Source organism: Lonchura striata, chromosome 10, assembly GCF_046129695.1.
Source record: "Lonchura striata isolate bLonStr1 chromosome 10, bLonStr1.mat, whole genome shotgun sequence".
NCBI lineage: Eukaryota > Metazoa > Chordata > Aves > Passeriformes > Estrildidae > Lonchura > Lonchura striata.
In genome coordinates, this window is record NC_134612.1 from 9,932,557 (window position 1) to 9,954,216 (window position 21,660).

The following is a 21,660-nucleotide window of genomic DNA, read 5'->3' on the forward strand; positions in this document are numbered from 1 at the left end:
TTGACAATGGGGTAATGCAATCTGTGCACATTCAGCCATCCCTCCTTTCCCTGGCTTTGGCGCAGGGAGTGAACGCGTTTGCTTTGTGTCCAAGCTGCAGGTTTGGGGGAGAGAAAGCAAAACTGCACATACTCTGCAAGGAGGAGCTATAACACAGATTGATCCGGTTCAGAAGAAAGGAAATGTTTTCTTCCAAACCATTACACAAATTCCGGATGAGCATTAAACTGTGTAGTTTCACCCTGAATGCTTTTCAAACAGAATGCTTCTTTCCAGAGTGTGCATGTCAATATAAGGCAAACGGCATAAATGTCACGCTCAGTCTGTCCGAGCTGCGTAGTTTTGTTCCCGTGCAATGGGAGCAGGTGGTGGGAGGTTGTTTTGATGGGCTGAGAAGCTCCTCCCCTCCTTCCCCAAGCAGCATTCTCATCTGCGTCAGCAGTAATTGTGTGCCTTGCACTGTTTTTCAGTGAGGGTGAGTGCAAAAGATACATCAATGTGAGGTATCAACTGAGGCTTAGGTGTTGCTTTTGAGTGGCTACTCATTTCCTTGACCCATAATATGGGCTAAAGGTTAACTTATACATTCTCCGTGGAAGACCAATTTCTCCTTTTTTGGGGAAGGGAGAAGGAGGGGGAAAGGGCGTTGTTTCATATTCTTTCCTACCTATAGACTCCATGTGATGTACAGTGCTGCTCATGCAGATCCCCTCCTCTCCCCCCCCACTGGATTATTTGCTAATCAGACTTCAGTGCAGTGGCGGTAAGGGCGAGACTGTTGCCTAGCTCGGAGGCTGTGCCGGCGCCCGAGCCTCGGAGCCGGGAGCGCCGCGGCTGCCGCCGGCTCCCGGCGCGCCCCCGCTCCGGCGCGCCGCGTGTCCATGGGCCCGGCGCGGCGGAGCTGTCCGAGGTGCTGGGATGCTGGTTGCGGCCGGATTGCAGCGGGAGAGGAGCCCCACAGTCCTGCTGGCACCCGAAGGTAGGCTTGCTCTTTGTTTGAGAATCCCCGATTAATCAACAGCAGCATCCACGGAGCCCGGCAGCTGGAGAGAGCAAGCCTGCCTGTAGTCACGAGGGAGAAACAGAGACGATGCCACGAGCCAGACTGTTTCAGACCTTCTGTAAGTGGCAATGAGCGAGCAAGCATCTTTCCTGCTGCAAGAAGCCATTTGGATAGGATATTTGCTGTTCCTTATATTCCTTTCTTTTTGTCTCCACAGAACATATTCAAATGAGGCACCTTAGAAATCTCTGTGTTAGTGCATATGATGGTGCTGTAATCGTCTGTGTTGTAAAGTGGGTAAAAATCATCCAGTTTCTTCTCTGCTGGACCTCAACGCAGGGTGTTGTTTATACCCTCCCATTATCTGTACCCTCTCCTCTCTGAATGTGGATTTAAAGAAGCAAGCACCTGTCTTTCCTTTCCACTTCATTTTTTAAAGCCAAACTTTCCATGCCATTTTAATCGTACGTTGAGAAGATCTGTAACATAACACATTGACTTATAGTGATGTTGAATTCTACAATCTGGGCAATTCTGCCAACAAGATTTAATGCACTTTAACTGAAGAAAAAACTGAGCCTAACTGAAATTCTGTTTCTTATGGTGCTGAAATATCCCTTCCGACTGCACTGAGATAACCACAGGAAAGGGCTTTTACAGGCAAAAGTCACCTTGATTATTGCACTTAGTGGTCCCCGTGGACTTGAATTTTGGTACGTACTTCTTTTACTACATCATATGAGCATGCTAATAAAATATGGTGCTAATTAGAATGAAAAAAAATAACATTACAAAATGAAATAATGAGTTGTCAGAATGCATAGTGACAAGGTTGCATGTATTTTTAGAAGGTATAATCAAGCCATTGCTAAACTAAAAGCTGAAGTCTATTTGACTGGTTTTGTGTACTTCACATGTTGATTGTGCTTGTAATAAAGACATTTGGCAGCTGATTTTTTTTTTGTTTGTAAAAAGCACTGTTAAATAATTAAAACCATTCTTTTGTATTTTCTGATGAATTAATTGAAATAATTCCTAACATCTATGATAGTCACTTATCAGACGCACTGCACTATTAATATTTTACAGCATCTTAACCTCATGATGCTGGTAGTAGTGAAATCTCCATTTCATTTTCTTAAAGAGGAGGAAAAATAAGTCCATCAGCAAGAAGCTCATGATTTCTTCTGAGTCCAAATGCACTCCTATTTGCATAGACAATATGTGTATATGTCTGCTTGTTGTGTGGTTTTATTTCTTGCTGTTACTTAGAAGTTGTCTGCATAATAATGAGATGATAAAAAGTCATAATTGCACTTTAGTGCTGGCCATTCTGAATCTAGGTTTGCAATTGTCCAGTATCCACACGTTTATGAGGAGCCTGATTTTCCTCTGGGAATAAAAGTGATGAAAGTGTTGCTGTATTGCAAAGTAAACAACACCTTTTTACATCCTGGAGTCATAGAGGAGTCATTGTTAGCAAAGACCTTTTTCCTTTTGAAAAGGCACCTGGAAGGGGGGCCAAAATTTAAGGCCAAGGCTATTTTTTTTTAGTTCTTAAAACTATAGGCTTTTCCCTATGAAGGGTAGGATGTCTGTAGAAATTGACTATTCCTTTAAACCCATGCAGTAGCAATTTCAGTCTACTGAAGGAGACACTTTTAACCTCTTTAAATGAAGGGCTCAGCAGTACTTAGCTTTAGTGATTTCAGCCAGGTGCTAGAGCTCATGCTGTGCAATACAATGAGCACCAGGTATGTAATCTGCAATCCCAGCCAGAATATAAAGTGTATTTTGTACTTCCAAATGACAGTAGTGATTCCTTAGTTGTTTTTCTTAAAATAGCTGCATATATCATTGTCAAGTGATATGTAGTAGGAAAGTTGCAGCTGATTTCAGAAGGTCTTTCCTCTTTGACATCATAATTTCCAGCATCACTGTATGTGGAAACAGAAATGTCATTTTATTGTTAAGAATGAGCAGGGAATGCAACTCTAAAAGGCATTTCTTAACAACTTCTCATCACATTCACTTGTTTAGGTATTTCAAATATCACTTGATATAAGGCACAGTTATGGTGGGGAGAGAGTTCTGCAAAGTAGTCTGTAGTATATTTTTTCCTCACTAAATTTTCCTTGATTCACTGACAGTATTTTTTTTTTTTTTTTTACCCAATACCATTAGGTCCTTATTAGTGCTGCTGTGGTCAGCAGTTTGTGAAAATTGGATGTGGCTGGCCTGTCTGCTTTTATTCTTGCAAGAAGCTAGAATAAAACAGCTCAAACTTGAGGGTTGAATGGCTGGCTATCCCTGTTTGTGCCGAATCCTTCTGATATAATGAATTTAGTGAAGAGAGTTAAAAGGTAATAAGAAAGCAGATGTTCTTTCAAAGAGAGGAGGCAGGGAAGCAGGCAGTACTGGAGAGGTGTGTAGTAGGCCTTTATAAATCTGAGATTGGTCTCAGGACTTTGGGCAAGCCCACACTTGTTTTTCCATGGTCTCTTCTCCTATGCTAAAATTAAAAATAAAAAAAAATCCCTCTGGTTTGGAAGAAGGCAATCAGTGCCTTTGTCATTACTTCAAAAAGCTCCTTCAGTTTAATGTCAGCATTGCCAATTTTCAATGCAGCACAGCTGCAGCTTATGGCTGTCAAGCAAGCTGAAAAGCAACTGATATTTTGGGGATCCTGATGTGAATAAGAGAGAATGGCATGTCAGAATCTTCACGTGTAGCACTGCTTGGATACTGTGATATTCAGTTGATTACTCATATTCTGAAATCAATATTTTTGCACACTGATCATATGAAAAGGAAGTGGTTTGATCCAAAATGCTGTATGTGTGTTGTCAAAGCAAAGGATTAGATTAGAAGTAAGGTATGCAAGTGTCCTGTGAAACACAAGGCACTCTGCTCTCACAGAAATTGGATCTGAATCAATACAATGATCTTGAATTTAGTTATGCAAATATTTTTAGGCAAACCAGGAAAGCAACTGCTTGCCCTTGCCAGTAACCCAGATGCATTGGCAGGGTAGGAAACAAAAATCTTTCTTGCTTTACTCCTGCCATGCTGACAGCTGAAGGCACGAGCCGTGCCAGTGCGAGTCTGGTTTGGGGGTACCTGAAGGGGCAGGTGTCAGTGAGCAAGATGGGTGTAATTGTGGCTTTTTCTTGGTGAGGTTTCACAGTGTGAGTCTTTAAGAAGCAAAGTGTACATGATGGAGAACTCCTTCTTTGTGTCCTTGTGCTCAGATAGATTTTCAAAGATGTTCAGTGAACAGTCAGAAGCAAGTTCCTCCAAACAATTTTTGTTGACTTCTCAGTATGTTAGCTTCAATAGCTAAATTCCAAGGCTTTTCCTCTGCCCTTCTGTCTCCTTTTGTCCCTCACAATCAGGAGGGGAAAAGAAAGGAGTGTCTAAAGAATTTATCAAGTGGTCCAACTGCCAGTTATAATTTTTCAGGACTGCCTGATTTCAGAGAAGAAGATGCACTGAAAGCAGTTTGATTACAAATACATAGGTGACTGCATATAGTCCTTGTTACTGGCTAACAAAATCCCTGACTGCAGTGTGCATGTTAGGGATACCAGGATCTTGGGGCCTCAGTTTACATGTCTTATTTAGCAAATTGCATTTGCACAGTTTTAATCAAATATGAATATACTCAAACATTGCTTGTGAGTGTATCTGCCCTGGCAAATGGTTAGGAGCTGCTGTCTGAGTTTACCAGTCATCAGAACCTTTGCTCAGAAGTTGATCTGTGCTGTCCAGCCATTTTCCAAGGAGGGGGACAGGCAGGCACCGCATGGGACTCCAGGGGCCTGAGTGTTGACTGCAGCCTGTTGTAGCTATTGAGCACAGTTATTAAGGTAACATATTCTCTGAAGTGGCATTAATACCTGTAAGTAAAATTGGTCCTGGTGTGCTGCCCAAGGAATACTAAGACTGTAAAAATGTTTACAGTAATTAATTAAGCTTTTTGCACCTGCTGTTTGCATTTTTAATCCCTGTTTAAGTATAGCATGCACAACTGTTCACTATTAGCAAATGTAGTGAGGCTGTAAAATGCCACATACATGGGAGGTACAAGGGGTTTGAATCAGAAGCTGTTTGCACAGAGGCTTTTTGGAGTTAGTGTCATAAGAGCAGGTTCAAGGTTCTGAAATACCTGTGTGTCCCCAGCTACCCCCAGGAGTACCCCAAACTGAATTTGGTGTCACAAGCATGTAAGGATCAACAGTCAGAGGAGGAGTTCAGTAGCTACAGTTGCTCAGTACTGCTGTGGGATTGGGGCCCTGTTAGGACAAAGAATGGATTTTGATCTACTTAGTAAATAGTAAATTTTTGCATGTGCTTAGTAATAAAAAACATCAGTAGCAAACCAGAATATAAAGTCTCTCCTCAGTTTATGAAGCAGAATAAGGTCTTTTTTTAAAATTATTTTGCAACTGGAATAACCTCATCCTCCTGTTTAAAAAATAAACATCATAACACAAGGAGGTTCAGCATATTCTTAAGTGTCAGCTCATTTCTGACCTCCAAAAATGAAGGAAAAAATGAGGGAAAGAAATGCAGTATAGTCACAGAAGACAATGTAAAGCATATCATGTGTCTTGGGGAAAAATGGATGAGAACTGCATTTATTGAAACCCAGTTGAAGTTATCTTCACTATAAAATTTCCTATTATATTTCAGAAGTAAACCATGGTCACTGAAGAAATCAATGACAATACTGCCATTCAGGTCACCAGGGTGAGATTTCTCTGCTGTGCAAGTTTATTTGAATTTAATTCAACATATGCTGAAACAGGGTTTTACTAGAAGTCAAAAATGAAATAGACAATAAAATAACCATCTACTGGGGAAACTGCCCAGACTTTAACCATCAAAAAGAAGACATCATTTGAGGAGTTTAGAGAAAGGGGAGTTGGAGCTGTCTGTGCTGTTAGCATTGCTTTTAATCTTGTAGCCTTCATGCTGTAGAGAGAGACTCAGGAAGGGGCTTTGCTATCTGGCCTTACTTTTTTTGATCACCAAGGTTAGGAATTAATCAAAATTATGTCTGCAGAAGAATCATAGCATTCATGGAGTCTATTCAGCTCACTGCCAGCTTTCCAACATCCTTCTGTGCAGACAGTGTGCTACTTATGGTGACCATACAGAATGGCTGGATGCATATTGCAGCCCAGCAGAGCTCTAGGCAGCTCCAGTGTCAGAGCTGTGTGAAATGGCATGCAGGCACATTGGCCTGCACCAAGATGTCCTTCACTGGTTTTCCCCTGCAGGGATTAGTAGGAGATGCTTATTCCCATGCTTGAAAATGCCTGAAGATCACTTCAGTGACCCTCCACATCAGCCTTATTTTAATGTTTAGGCTTAGTTGATAGAAAAGGTTGTTCTTGGAAGGCAGGAGAGATAATAGGAGAAGGACCCTTTGCATCTTCTGAGTCTTTATGATTTTAGCAGTTGTGTTACCATTGTACAGAAATAATTTTGATAGGCAGGCATGAGAGAAAAAGGGGAAATTTTCAGTGTGCTTTTAAGGTATTTAGTGCCTGAAAGTAGCTGCTTGTTGCCACTGTCACTTCAAAATTTCCCCCTGCCCCCCCCCCCCCCCAAAAAAAAAAAAAAAGGGGATAAAACATTCAAGGGCAGATAGATATTTCTCTGCTCTTTTTATCCTTTGCATTTTTAGAGTCAGGGCCCAGATCTGAAGGCCTGGAGTGGATTTATGGAATCTTTAAGGTCATTTAAATTTATTTATTTATTTATTTCAAACCAGTGCCAATCTTGATCAGAATTTTATTTCTCCAGCTATGTAATAAATATAGAGAAATATATGTTATATATATATATATATATATATATATATATATATATAACATATGTTATATATATTAGAAATATAGCATTACACTAAGAAATAGGGAAAATATTTTTGTCACTGGTTCCACAGAAACCCTGCCCCCAAAATCTGTGTGCAGACAGGACTCTTATTGCCTATTCAGTAAGATCCTTTCTAGTTGTAATGTTGGCATGTTCTGAGGCTGATTCCGAGAAGCCACGCCAGCCTTCTTCAGGGAAGGGAGGAATGCTGTAGCAGTGAATAAGCAAACGTGCCTTAGAGAGCTGAGTTCAGCTGCCAGCTCTGCCAGCAAGTCACTCAGAGACTCCTGCACCAACTCCCTGCCTGGGGGATGAGGGCTTCTCCTGGGACTGTGTGCAGGTAATGTCAGTCAAGCTTGTAATGCTTCTGGACCTTACAATAATCAGTATTTAAAACAAGATGGAACAGTCCTATTTTTTTTAAATTTCTATTTTACTAGTTTAGTAAGTTTAATCCAGTCCAGTCCAGCACAGACTTTAGAGAGAGACAGTCTATCTTTTGAAATTCTACCTTGCCTTTAGTCTCCTGTAGTATTTACTGATGTGTCTATACACCAGAGCTCTTGCAACTCCCAGGAGTTCTGCTGATGAATGGAAAACATTTGGGACCTTTCTGTAGAGTTTTTAGGCTGCCTGCCACAGACCCAGGAATGACCCAGGGGTCTAAGTGTGTCTGCTCCAAAGTGCTTAGCTGGAGGTGCTGTAAACCCCAGTGTCTGTAATGCCTCTGGCATACAGATTCTTGGAGGCTTCAAGGGTTTGTTCTGAAGGTCCCAGCTCAGCTGGGCATTCTTGTCCATTCTTGGAGCTTCAAGCTAACAAGATGTTGGGCAACAGCTGACCAGGGCTTATGGGCTCATATCACATTAATAAGATATATGGGAAAATATTTCATAATATTTCTTTCTAAATTTTGAGCCTGAAGAAAGCTTTTAGTTTCAAAAAATGGAACAACACTTTTCACCTGAACTTTAGAATATCCTGCAGATATTGGGAACTTTTTCTGGTAGTCAGAAAAGGATTTTTTTTCTGGTAATCTGCTCTGTTGCAGCCTTATCTAAACTGTAAAAGGGGCCTGTCATCCCGAGATGGGAGACTTCTCAGTTCAATTCAAACCAAGATTCAGGATGGCAGTGTTTATTAAACTGATGGGTGCTAGGAAATGGGAAGGGGTGGGAGGAAATGTTTTTGGGATTTAAACAGTGTAATTTTTTGGATCTGCATTGCCTGGAAGAAGAGACTCTTGGTTTTGTCTCCTCTTGTCTTGAGTAATGTTGTTCTGTGTTCTGAATTGCTTTGTTTATTATCCTTTAAATGGGAAAGTATGAAAAATTGTCTCTTATGGAGATGTTAATTACAACTGACACGATCTTGCTGTCATAAACCATAAGCTATTTTCCAACTGATTAAGGTATTATGTGTTTTTCAACCTGCAGGAAACGTTGCTTTCCTTTGTTCATTATCTCCTGCAAGATGATGAGTTCTAATCAGGAGGAGGTCACTTTGGGCGCTTTTCTCCAGTATATTGAAGACATGGGGATGAAGGCCTATGATGGCTTGGTTATACAGAATGCATCAGACATTGCTCGAGAGAATGATCGCATGAGGAATGAAACAAACCTGGCTTACTTGAAAGAAAAGAGTGAAAAACGCCGAAAACAAGAAGAAGCAATAAAACGGTAAATATTTTGATAAAAAGATGAATGGTTTGGCAGAGTAATGAAAAGCAAGGGATTCAGATATGGTAAATATGTGTAGAGCATTTGATTTCTAAGCAGCTTGCTGGCAAAAGCAGTAGAGACCACTGGCCTCTGTCAGGCCTCTAACATGTGGTTTACATTATGTAGACATAGCTTGAGTATATGTGGCATCTTGAGCAGGTGAAATTTGTAACAAAAATTTGGGTGTTTGGAATAGATGCAGATCTAGTAACAAATGGGTTGTCATCCTCTTAGCGTGTTTAAATGAACAGTTTATATTTTCTGCAAAAATGTGTTTGTGTGTGAGCAAGATGGGGACAGTTTCACGGGTCAAAACAGACTCTTCTTGAGCTGATGTTTAAATCTGGTAAATTTTCAAAGCTTTCTAATTGGCATCTTTTTTTTTTTTTTTAAGTGTCTATTATTTACATTTTCCTTTCAATCCTGTGATCTCCGAACTCAGTAACAATATTGCAATCACTTACAGGAAAATGGATCAAGCCCCTGATGGGCAGAACCCTATAACAGCTCTTCTTGAACAATTCCATTGATTTTAATTGACAGTTAATGAGAGGAGCACTTGCATGACCTGTCTGCTTGTGCCAATGGATATCAATGAAATCTCTGCAGCCTCTTGGAGAGGAAAAGAAGGTTGAATGGAATAGATATTAATATTTATTGCATACATATTTTCCAGTACAAAAAATTGTTTTTTCTTGAGGTGAAGGTAAAATTCTGTAATAGAAGTAAATCCTCCATCCAGATCCTTAAGTTTTATATGTGAATGGATGGCTTGAGCATAAACTGATAGGATGTCCTTTGAATTTTCTTCTCCCAGTATGAGCCTTCTGTATTTCCATTTAAGTGATTAAATTTTATGCTATGTCTTGGGTACTGTACACCCAGGTATAACAGACATGCTGTGCTGTGAACGTTCGAGCAACGCCTCAGTAGTCTGATAATTTTGATGGAACATTAAAAGGAAAAGAGCAGCACACACAGTCTGAGAGAGGAGGGAGATGAAGGAATTTAAAGCAAAAATATGGCTGTGTTATGTTCCAGGAAGTGGAACTATTTGGATTGTCAGTAATTTCATTGGAGTGATAAGAATAATGTGAAATTAAGGTGAATGCTGGTAATTAGGCTGTACTCTGACTAATCTGTTTGCATGTACTTTCCTATGTTTGACCATAAAGGTTACTAAGTACCAGAACAGATTTCATTATGAATAGGTTTCTTGGGACATGAAAGACTAACTTGTGGACCTACCTGGTTCTTTATAGTCCTCTAGCCAAGCTTCTCTACCTCATTTGAATAGTGACAGTATTTCCTACAATGTGGTTGGTTTGTGTGGTTTTGTTCATTGATCCTGGCAAAGTGACTTGATGAAGAGCTCTGGATAAGTACAGATGATTTAGAACTGAGCCAAACCATGAAATTCTTCCCCACACTCAGCTGAGATCAATGAAAACAGAATATTTATTCTCAGATACAGAGCCAGAAGACAGGAGAACCAGCAACACAGTAGGCTTATTAGAGGAACAGCATGTATTTGTGTGTGGTTTGGAGATTACATTTCCTCAATACAGTGCTCTTCTGTGGGAAACTATGTTGGCAGTGATCCCCTCTGATACCTCCCTGCAGGCACACAGTCTGTGTGATTGGGATGGGGCTGTAGGATCCTCATCCCCAGTGGCTCAGCTGTGAGCAGCAGGTGAGCAGCACTGACAGCAATGAGCCATGGAGTGCCCAGGGGCACTGACCAACCACCAAAGGGAGCAGAGGGCACACAGGGGCACTGCAGCAACATGAGGGGATGAAAGGCTGGGCTAAAGAACAAGAAGGGCAGATGCTTGCAGCCTTCTGAAGTGGTATGATGTTACTCTGTATGGGCAGATGCCTGAAGCCTTCTGATGTGATAAGGTGCTACTGTGTGTGGGGGAATGCCTAAAGCTTTCTGAAATTGTGTGGTGATGCTCTGTGTGTCATGGCTGTCTTGACTGGGGCATGTGCTGTGGCATGTGCTGTGATACCTCCCCACTTGACTTGTCTCAATAACACTGAGGGTGGAACAATATCTGCCTGAGGAAGCAATGTAAGAAAACACCTCAGGAAATCTTGAAAAACACTTTAAGTCTTTTTTTGCTTTCTCCCATATAAATTTAGAGAGGTAAAAAAAATACTTGAGGTCAACCTTTGGTGGAAAAAACTAAAATAAATGGCAGACCAAGGGAAAATACTTGATTTGACTAAAGGAAACATCATGTCTGAAGTCACTTAGGTTGATTGCAATTGAGTTGGCTCCCTCTGGTAATCTCCAGAGATTCATCCAAGACCGTGTTGTCTACTGTAATGCAGCAATTAGGAAAGGTAAAGTAGGATAATTGATTTCTTCTTTGTTCTGTGCTATATTCTTTATGTCTTTACCTTATCTTGGTGGGTATTTATATTATCCCTAATTCCTGAGAGCGTGGCCTAGATAGCAAGTGATGCACATGTGCAGTGGTATCTGCCACCAGTCTGGAGACTCCCAATAGCTGAAAACAATCTCCTTAGCAACAAGGGAGTCATCCCCTGCAATTAACTGCAGGTAGATTTTTGAGGAGGAGAGGGGGTTCCCACAAATACTCTTCTTTTTATGTGAGAATCAAAATAAAGCAGCCAGAAGTCTTTGGCACCTACAGAGAATTACCTGCTAGTCCAATTATTGAATAATTTAGAAGCTATTCAATTTTAATGTTTATATGGTCTGTATTAGAAGAAGGCTGTTTGTGTATATTAACAAGATAATAATGAGTAATATATTGTCTAATAAAGTGGTGGCATTCACACACAACATTATTTAGAAGCAGCTGTTATTTACCTAAATCATCTCATAACTATGCTGAATGACTGAAATTCATTGAAATGCATTAGTCTGAGCAGTTTGGAAACAAGATCTGAAAAATGACCTGAAAAAAAAATGTTTGATTTTGCATTTTGCTTTCCAGAGGATACATTGGGCTGTGCTTCCTCAGTAGCACTGATGTACCTTCAGTGTGGTTGCTGTCTCATGGTGTCTGGCTCTGATAGGTTAATTGTGGGGAAAAATGTATAGATCCATTGTACATTGTGGGAGATAAACACAGCATATTGGATTGGGAAAAATAAAAGCAACTAGCCTTTGTCTAATCTTGCTGGGCTTAGTCAGCTGATCTGATCTGAATTTCTGACCTAATTTTAGTACGGTTCCTGGCGCTCATGCAGAGAAAATAAGGTTAATGTGCTGATTAGTGGCTAAGAGTAAGGCACAATAAATACATATGTATATAGGGCCTAATGTATAGATGATGTTTCTTCCATCTTTTATTCATCTAGTCTCATTACACGATCATTGTCTATTCAGGAAGCTGTGTCCAGATTAAGAGAAGGTACTGGCATATTGTCCACAGAGCCTATAAATTGCAAATAAAGTTATGGAGCGGTATCATTTTCACTGGCAATACCATGGGATGTATGTTTGCCATGATACAATATCAGCTGTGGGCAGCATTTCTGGGAACAGAAGGTAGATTTGCCTTAGCTGTTGTGGGTGCCAGAAAATAGGTGAGTATTTGGAGTTTATATAGGGCATCTGTTGGAATTAGAAATTGCTTTCTGACTCATCCATGACTGAAATGTACATATTTAGATACTTTATTATTGCTTTGTGTGGATACTTCACCAATGCTTTCCCTTTTTAATTGAACAAATATAAAAGCCTGATAAGAAATGAATGATGAACCCTCCTCCTCTGAAGGCTCGGACATGTTGCATAAATCAGAGTGCATGTTTTCAAAGGTCTGGCTTCTATTTTTTGTGCATCATTCAAGTTATTGTCAGGGAAGTAATTTTCACTTGCAACACTGTGAAGATGTGACTACTCTACTGTAAAGCTGCTGGTGTCAGTGGGCATGAATTTCTGCCTGCCAAATCCTGGACTTAGTCATCAAAATATTTACTTCTAATGGTTTCCCTTACTTGTAGCTTGTTCCCAGGACCTAAATGGCTCTATGGAAAGCCTTGCTTGTGCTTGTATCCAGACAGATGCTGTCAAGAGGAGGAGCTTTTAGAAGCACTGTTGTGTGCTAAAGCTAGCAGAAATGGGCCAGCCAGCCAGTGGCAGAGTTAAGCTCTTGTAGTAAAGAGGGAATTGTAATGAACAGCTGTCAACATAACCTCTCCTTTCTTTGGCAAACCAAATACTGAAGACTAACCCATCAACAAAAGTAAGATCATATTTTTCTCTTGCTTTATTTTTTTTCTTTTTTGAAATGGTAGTAGAAGTAATTGAATTCAGGTATTACCTTTCTGTAGTTTCCTGTCATTCCTATCCTTAGTTTCCCTTGTGAACAAGACGTAAATTATGTGTCCCTTAGCTAAAAGTTGTGTTATCAAGCGTGGGTGACAGCAAGAAAATATAAAAATATTTCTATGCCTGGGATTATTCACTGCCAAAAGCTCTGTTCAGCTGAGAAAATGTGTGTAATCTTAGACTATATGGACATGCTGAAGAGCTTTTACCAAGATATTTTTAACAGAATAAAAAAATAACCTAAAATAATTTCATTATGAATGTAATTTTTATAGTTTTGTCTTGAAATCAGAACAATACTTTAGGTGAAAGTATTTTTTTTCTGAACATCTGTCTGTAGTTGAGATTCTGTGTAGTAAACTGTGCCTTTCTAAATTTGCAGAAAAAAATTATGCTTGCTAGATTACCGTATGCTTATAGCCTGACCTCAAAGAGAATGGTGAAGGAAGTACATTAAATATTATGGGTCATGGTGTGAGCCTCAGCTGAAATACCTGTAAACACACTATTGAGATATTATACGTTACAAGCTTGTTAACCCATTGTTTTTGGCTCGATGTGTTGATGCAAGTTGTGGAGGCTTTTTGTTTGTTTGGGTTTTTTTTGTATTTCATTTGGGTTTCTGTTTGGGTTTGTTTGTTTTGGGGCTTTTCTGTTTGTTTTTGCTTTTAATCCAAATCTGAGTTTACTTGGTGAATGCCGTTTTTGGATATGAGGTCAGTGGCACGCGCTCCTTTGATCAAAAGGTTTGTGCTGTGAGGAGCTTAACTGGGGCACTGTTGTTTTCTTTATCTTCCTCCTGGACATGTTGCATGCTCATTTCATCCTAGATTAAGTTATTGCTCTGATACCACTCTTATGGTGGAAATGGCTGATGAGGTGTGATAGAGACTAATTTTTCTATGATTTCAAAGCCTTTTTCTCATTAAAATATCCTCGGGTGTCTTTTGTAAATTGGTTCAATGTAGAAAGGATAGCGTTGATAGTTTTTTTTTTTAATCAAGAGTAAGAAAAATGGCTGTGCAGTGAGTGACCTCCAAATGTATTTTTGTTGCTTTTATAAGTAAACAGATGTGATGATCTAGCCAACAAATCCTCCCTTCCAAATGCTCATATCCATATGGCTGCCTGTATTATTGCCACACAAAATAAACAACAGACACAATGCTAACTATTTTATATTGCTGTTGCTGTTATTCTGAGAAGTTTTATTTTAGAACAGTCATGTGATTAATGTCATTTAAAATTTACCATATCCAGCCTCACAATCCAAAAGACCAAGGAAATAAAGCAGAAGTCATTATGAGTTTGCTATCTAAATCTTGATGTTATTTTCAAAAACTTTTCTCTTTTAGGGCTTCTGCCTACAACTTATACTTCTCAGGGAGTTTGCATGCTCTCTTTCCCTTCATTGTTACACAAAGCTCAGACATACACCAATCCACCATCTAGTGGGTGCACTTTTTTCTCTCAGGATTCATTTGCTCTATTTAAAAGCACTTTAGGAGTGTGGGGTTATAGAGAGCCAAGAAGGCTTCTAAAGGGGTTCCAGACCCCTATTCTTGTTAAAAACCCAGTGGAAGTGTCTCGAAGCTGTTGGTACTTGCAGGACTGCCTGACCACCTGTGTCAGTGTGTGAGCTGGCCTGGCTCCAAGCCCCCCTGGGTGTGCTCCCATCCCAGCTCCAGGCTGGGGCTGCTGGCTCTGAGCCACCCTGAGGTGTGCTGGACCTCGGGCACAGCTCTTGGCACGCTGCTGAGAGAGCCTGGGGGCTCTATGGATCCTAATGGGCAGTTTGTAGCCATTTGTTCCCACCTCACTTCTATTTCCAGTCTCTTCTCTCACTGTCTTTTGATTACTCTTCAACTACAGGATGTAGTTAAAATTATCCTGTTCTTCCTCTAAAAAAGTATCCTGCATTTCCTCCCCAAAAGCTCTCTCAGCAAGCAAGATGCATGTAGAGCAGTAGAAATATTTTACATGACCCTGTGGAGTTCTGGTGGTGCCATTATATGGAATCAAAGGTTTACATTTGTTTGGAAAATGTCTTCAAGTATGCTATAAAATTGCAAAGCATAGAGTAGAATGTAATTAAAGCTGTTGTTATGAAGACTGGATGAAAAATAAGGAAGACTGTTCTGAAGCATACTCAGATGAAATTTTTATAACTATTTTAGGATGGACTTCATTAATAGAGGAATACATCCAGTAATACAGCACCATTCATATGCAAATTTAAAGCATTGATCTGTTCTGGCTCAAGTTTTCCAGTAACCAAAAAGTGCTCCGTGCTGAAGTTCATTGACCCCTGACAAATTTTGTAATTGCCTGTGACCCAAATTTAGAGCATGTGTTGCAACCTGGAGGACAGATACTTGTACAAAAAACACGTAGAAAGAAACCTCACAACTCATAGTAGAAAAATTGATTTGGGTTAGGGCTAAATCTCAGCTAGCCATGGTCCTAGACACTGGGAACACAGTCTGAGAGCCCAGCAGAGCTGATGCTTTGTGCCAGCATTAGAATAGTAAGAGTGAATCTTTTTGTACATTCAGGAAAATCAATCATTTAACAATAACTGTTCATAAAGTTGAAGAAAAACAAATGTTTCCTTTGAGCAAAATAGCTTAGTTCATTGCTCTTTTCAGGGCCATGAATCACAGCTGTATTTGGCTGGATTTAATATTAATAAAGATTGCTTTAAGCCCCATCCAGCTGGCAGGCATCTGTGCCCTTTGCATGTTCTCCTCAGCACCCTCCTGACAGGCTATGTGTGCTTCTCTTTATTTATTTATTTCTATTCTTTCACTGGGAAACATAGTATAATACTTGATTATTTAATTGGGATGTTTATTTTCTTAGCCTGAAGTAGAGTCTGCTCTTGGGTGTGCCTCTGGAAAAAGAGACTGTCACACCACTTCTGTAACAGAAGCATCAGGTGAAGGGCATCTTGTTGTCAGGCTATGTTGCAACAGTGGATAAAATTTGTATGTAAAGAGGAATATGTATGTGCACTGATTAGATTTTTGTGTGATTGGATTAAAATAGGAGCAAGGAGAGATTAGAGAAGAAATGGATTGTAGAGACCTTATTAGCTGTGGGTTTTATAGTTAATTTGAGAATGCTTTTATTTTTCCTTCTGGCTTTCTACTCTAATTTAAAGTTGCAATCCTAAGTGAAGTCAGTTAAAAAATATATAAAAACAAATAAATGCACAAAACCCTCAACACAAAACCCAACCCCATGACACCAACCAACTAAAAAACCTTTGTGTGGTGTGTCCTGAGCATGGGGCCTTCCTCCAGGAAGAACAGGGCTCTCGGGAGAGCCCTGCTGGGCTAGGGCAGGTGCTGCAGCCCCTCTGAGCTGCCAGGAACCTGGGAATGAGCAGAGGGAGCTGCTGTGGGCCCACAGAAGGTGGGCGTCAGTGGAATTGGTTTTCATTTCCCTTTTTATTGCACAGTACCCAAGGACCCCAAAAGGAAATTAGACTCCTCTGAAGCACTAACCCAGCACATGCAGAGCAAAGACAGCTCACAGCATGAGCTGAAATTGCACCCAACAGGTGACTAAAGGGGCACCTCAGGAGTTTGGGGACTGCTCATTTCCCTCCCTCTATTAGTGCAGCACAGAATAAACTGCAGCGTGTCCCCAGTGGTTGTGATGAATTACATCCAGCAGTTCTCTCTGAAAGCTGCAGAGGAGCAAACATATCCAATGGACTCCGACAGATGCTTCTGGACTGTGTCAAGATTGAGAAGGCCAAAGCTAGCTAAAACCCACAGAAATATTCCTGCCAACAAGTGTGTTTCTTGACAAAATGGTAACATTTTAAAGATCAGAAATGAGAGTAACTGCAGGATTTTCCATAAATTAATAAGATTTACCTGGGTTTAATCCATTTCTCTTTTTGGTGGATTATACAGGGCGCATCTCACCAGTAGATCCTCTGTGAGCTGAGGGCACTTTAGTTATTAAGTTGAGATCACATGTTGGAGCCATTAAGTGAATTGCTTTGAACAGCCTTCCCCTGAATGCCAGGGCAAATGCCGTATTTCATACCCTTAGCTAATTTCATGCTGTAATTTAATTTCGGAAACATACTTTTAATTGAATCTTTAAAGACAAAAGGAAACTGCTGAGTCCTTTACTACTGCAAAAAGAGATTGTTTAAAAATGTAGCCCATCTAGAGAATAATCTTCTATAATTAAACACAGAGTTTGTTTTGCTTCTCTGTGTGCAGCTATGGGGTAGAAAATTCCTGTTGTTTGTGGAATGCTCAGGATGAAAGAGAGGTATTGAGGAGTGTGAGAAGTTGTTTATCTTATGCTCAGTTTTGTGACTCTGACCTGAGACAATCCTGCAGCCATCCACAATAAGTAAACCAAGAGAGGCTAATTAAAAACATAGTCTGCTAACACCAAAATCACATTAGTAGGAGCCTGACTGGTGAACTCGTTTTTCTAATTTTTGGAGATGAGATGAATTTGAGTGAGATATTAACAAAACTCAGTAACACAACCAAATCAGTTGTTTTCATCCTGAGACTACATCCACTATTTTACTGGTTAGAGTTTGACATTCATCTTCTGTAGGCAGAGAGATTCAAGGTAGTTTCAGTAAAATTTCATATAATCTGTTATGCAATATTTGTTGTAGGAGAAGCATCTTGATTGGATCACTAATGATGTAGGTCTTCAATTTTTTGGACATCTGATTAAAAATAATAGCAATCAATGCTAAATGCTGCTCACTCTAGTGGAGAGGAAATCCTGGAGCATCACTTTGTGCTTTAGTATTCTGATTCCTTTAAATCAGCAAGTGATTTGCAATGGAGATTTCCCCTTTTATTGGTGTTGGAGAAAAACCTATGGTATGTGCTGGAAGTGAGATGTGTGGGGTGCAGTAAAAAGCATAAGGTTAAAAAAGAGAAGAATCTGAAATTAACACATGAAGTCCCACCAGAGTATCTTCTAATGAGGGGAAAGAACAAAGACAACATCATAATCTTTCTGTGCTGAGAGAACTCTGCACTTCCATGTGCCCTGAGCTGGTAACAATGGTTAATGGTGCTGTAAGGTTTGAGAGCAGCCCTTTGTAAGTGATGGGCAGAGCTAGGAAGCACACATAGGGGCATGGTGAATCTATCTGGCCCTAACTAAAATTGAATTTTTATTTGGTTTTCTGGTGGGAAGAAAATACTGAGAGAATCAATTGTCTTTTTTGATACAAGTTATCCCATTTCAGGTACTTCTACAAACATGGAGACAAAGGACTGACTTTTATTAAAAATTTCAATTACTTTGAGATCTGTCTGCTTTTACATAATTGCTCAGAATTTTGGGCACCCACTTTTTATGGTTAGACTCTATGGTTAGGCTCCTTATAAATATTTGTCTAGAGTCTCTATCTGAGATTATTTCAGGACTTGATTATCTTTTCTATGAAAGCAGTAGCACATGGGAATATCACCTGTATGTGTATTAAACACTGAAGACTGTGATATGCCAGAATCCCCTCAATAAACCTGCTTGTGCGTTCCAAGTAGCTCCAGCTGCATTCCATCACCAAGTTAAGAATGGCAGCCCACATGATGCAGGTCTTCATTATCCTACTGTATTAGCAAGCTGCTTAATTTTGGTAGATGTTAGGACTCTGATTATGTCAGGAACACCTTCCACAGAAATTTCCTGCATTGAATGTCAGACTGTGGATTATCACATTAAGAAATGCAATGAGTGAATTTTAGGGTTGATTTGACATGATTTTTATTTCGTTGGAACAGCCATCTCCCATTCTTCTCCCTTCCAGTTGTAAGCGCTTAAAGGGCTCAAGAAGAAAGTCAAAATTCTTGGTATTTAAATGGAAAAATATTCTGAAATTCATGTACTGCAGTTTATGCCAAAATGTAGCTGCTATCGAAGATTGAACTGCTAGTGTTTGTTACATGGCTATTGTTCTGAGATTAAAAGGTTTCTCAGCAGTTTATCATAAATACAATTTCAGAGATAATTTTAATTGTTTCAGCTTTACATCCAAACTGTAAGGCAAAGCAAAGTGCAGCTTTTTTTTCCCTAGGAGATCACATTTGTGCATTGCTAATCTGAATTGCGCTGCCTCGGTGCTGAGGCGGATGGGAGCCGCATTCGTGCTCGCCATGGCAACCCCTGGCTCACACGGCCTGGCTGGGCAGCAGGAGCTGCGTGGCTCCCTGAGCAGAGCCACACACGCCAGTGGCTGGGACTGCTCCAGCCCAGGCGGCTCCTTCAGGCAAACGGCCTTTCAGCATCGCTGCTTTCACCTGCATCATCTTGCCTGCCTTGCTTCTCCTCCTCTTAGATGCATCTTTGAGCATTTAAAAAAAATGGATGATGGTTGAAAAGGCTTTGCTCATAGATTTTTTTTTTCCTTCAGTCTGTCTTTCAATGGAAAAAAATCTATGCGTGAAGATAAAGTATAGTAGGGTTTTTAATTAAGATTTTTTAAAATAGATATGAAGGAGCTCTTTGCAGTTGAGTGAACTACGCTGAATATATATTTTTTCTGGAAATATTTTTTGCTCTCACCTCCTAGATTCTACTAGGTTTTGGAACAGTAAATGAGGACAGAGCAAAAAAATCAAAACCAACCCAGTCCATTCCATTATCCACAAAGCATTCCAAAACCACCTTTGCTCTTTTATATCCTTCCTCTTTGACTTGATGCTGATGACGATGACATTGATCCAGCTCCTTACCCAGAAAAACAGACTGATACAAGTTTTCCCTATCTTGACTTGTTTAAAAGGAGTTATGTGTAGCATTTGATTAGGAAATCTGGAGGGCTGCAGTCTCACAGGAATGGGTGGTGGTGTGCAAGGAGAAGAGGTGGGGCTGGAGCTAAGCAGGTGTCTGCCTGCACCTCAGTGTGCACAAAGGGAGCAGCAGCAATGCAATGCTGCCCTGGTTCCTTTGCTGTAGGGCAGGTGCAGCATGTTCTGCTGTCAGTGCCTGCCTGCTGGCACCGTCTGTACACGGAAAGGAGCTCCTGAAAAACTGATCTTTACTAAAACAATGGAAAGGAATCACTTCCCCTTTCTCTTTGCCTCTCCTCTGTCAGGTGCCTGACTGAAATGATGCTGTTTTTCTTTCTCATCTAGTTGGAACCTGAGGTTTTTGTGTCAAGAACTTTGTCTGGGCCCAGCCACACCACCAGGTGCCTGACTGAAATGGAGAACACTGCACAGCAAAAAAACACTGTGAAATACTTCATTTGTCTTAGTTATTGCCGAAATCCCTTGAAGTTATTTAGGTTTCTGTCTGCTATGCAGATGTAATTTATCAAGCATTATAGAGAGACCAACTCCTAAGTCCATGTACTGAAGTTAATTTTTGTGATTTATGGTGTTGCTTTTGCACTTGAGGAAAATCTATTTTCAGTGTCCAGTTCCAGGCTCTCAGATTTTCATCTTCATTTCCTAAGTAATCAGTCAAGGTGCAAATTCTGATAATTAGCACAGTTCAGTGAGAGACTGCTTGTTCCTTCTGTTTCAAATGAGTTTATTATTTGGTTACCATTTTGTGGAAGATCTATGATAAGGGAACAATAACCTGCTTTGGGAATTAATTTAGAAAGATACTTGTACCTAAATCAGCCACTAAACAAAGAAGCATGATCTTTGTTCCTAGGGACACAGTGACAAAGTGTATATCCATACATCTCTGCCAGCGATTGTGCACAGATTCTAATACAAAATCAGCCTTTAAATACGGAGGCATGTAAGGGAATGTGTAGTAAAATTCTTTTGGCAGAACAAAGCATTCTAGGTTACTGTTTTTATTGTATTTTATGACTATACTGGTTGTTCAGCATCTTTTCTTTTTGTTATTGGTACCTGTTCTGATGTGTTATTAAGAGGGATAGGAAACTTAGAAATTTTGTCTTTCCAGGGAAGGCACTGGACAGAATCCCTCTCCACTCCACTAAAATGTAGCAAAGATTTTGACAACCGCTCCCAGCAGTCTGCTGCTGCTGTGTTGTGCTGTGTCTGCAGAAGGGGAGGAGTGGCAGCAATATTTCCCCTTTCATGAACTGGCTTTTTAGAATTCCTTCACGCCTACAAGTGGGATTGCATTTTCAGAAAATATTACTACAAGCAATTATTTTCCTGAGAAACTGGCCCAAACCTCTCTTCTATTGTAAAATTTCATATTTCATTAATTCAGTAAACTAATGAACTTTTCTGTCAAAAGGTTTGTTTTAAAACACAGGTTTCTGTATTGTTTGTTTGCAGTTATGGCAATGGAAAAGGCTATTTAGGCTCGTGACAAAATATTTTGACTAGCCTCTTCCTACTTAGTCATTTGTTTGTTCTCAGTATATATTTATTGTGAATTGTCTTCCCAAGAGATTACAAACAAGATGGTAGCTTTCACTAGCTGCTTTTTGCTGCCATTAAACTGAATGCTGATGCAGGGGGTTCTGTAAGAAGTGGGCTTGTCGGACTAGGTCTAAAATTTGTGGAAATAATGTCATTACAAGTACACATCAGAAAAAAAGCTCAACAACTTCATTGCAAGACATTTAGGGTTGCTAAGAGACGGAATGCAATTATCTGCCAATTTGTTTACCATTCCCAAACACTTGGAAGGGGGAGAGCTGTGGGCTGCCCTGAATTCTAAGCTATGTACAAAATCAGCTGAATGCATTTTCTTGTCAAATGCAGTTTTAAGGGCATTTGGAAGTGACACGAGAGCTT

General features: G+C 40.1%; 1 protein-coding gene across 5 annotated transcripts in view; it reads left to right on the forward strand.

The window, feature by feature from the left end:
* Positions 1-425: 425 nt before the first annotated feature.
* NYAP2 (neuronal tyrosine-phosphorylated phosphoinositide-3-kinase adaptor 2) overlaps positions 426-21,660 on the forward strand; it is a 137,066-nt gene continuing 115,831 nt past the window's right edge. The window contains exons 1-3 of one of the 5 annotated variants that reach the window (XM_021553646.2): positions 426-475; positions 1,221-1,716; positions 8,326-8,568. In XM_021553646.2, coding sequence (XP_021409321.1) covers positions 8,363-8,568 — 206 coding nt within the window. In that variant the 5' untranslated portion in view covers positions 426-475; positions 1,221-1,716; positions 8,326-8,362. Of the gene's footprint in view, positions 476-850; positions 1,717-8,325; positions 8,569-12,445; positions 12,837-21,660 lie in introns of those variants that run through there. The other 4 variants (XM_021553645.2, XM_021553647.2, XM_021553644.2 and 1 more) reach the window with 4 other exon arrangements.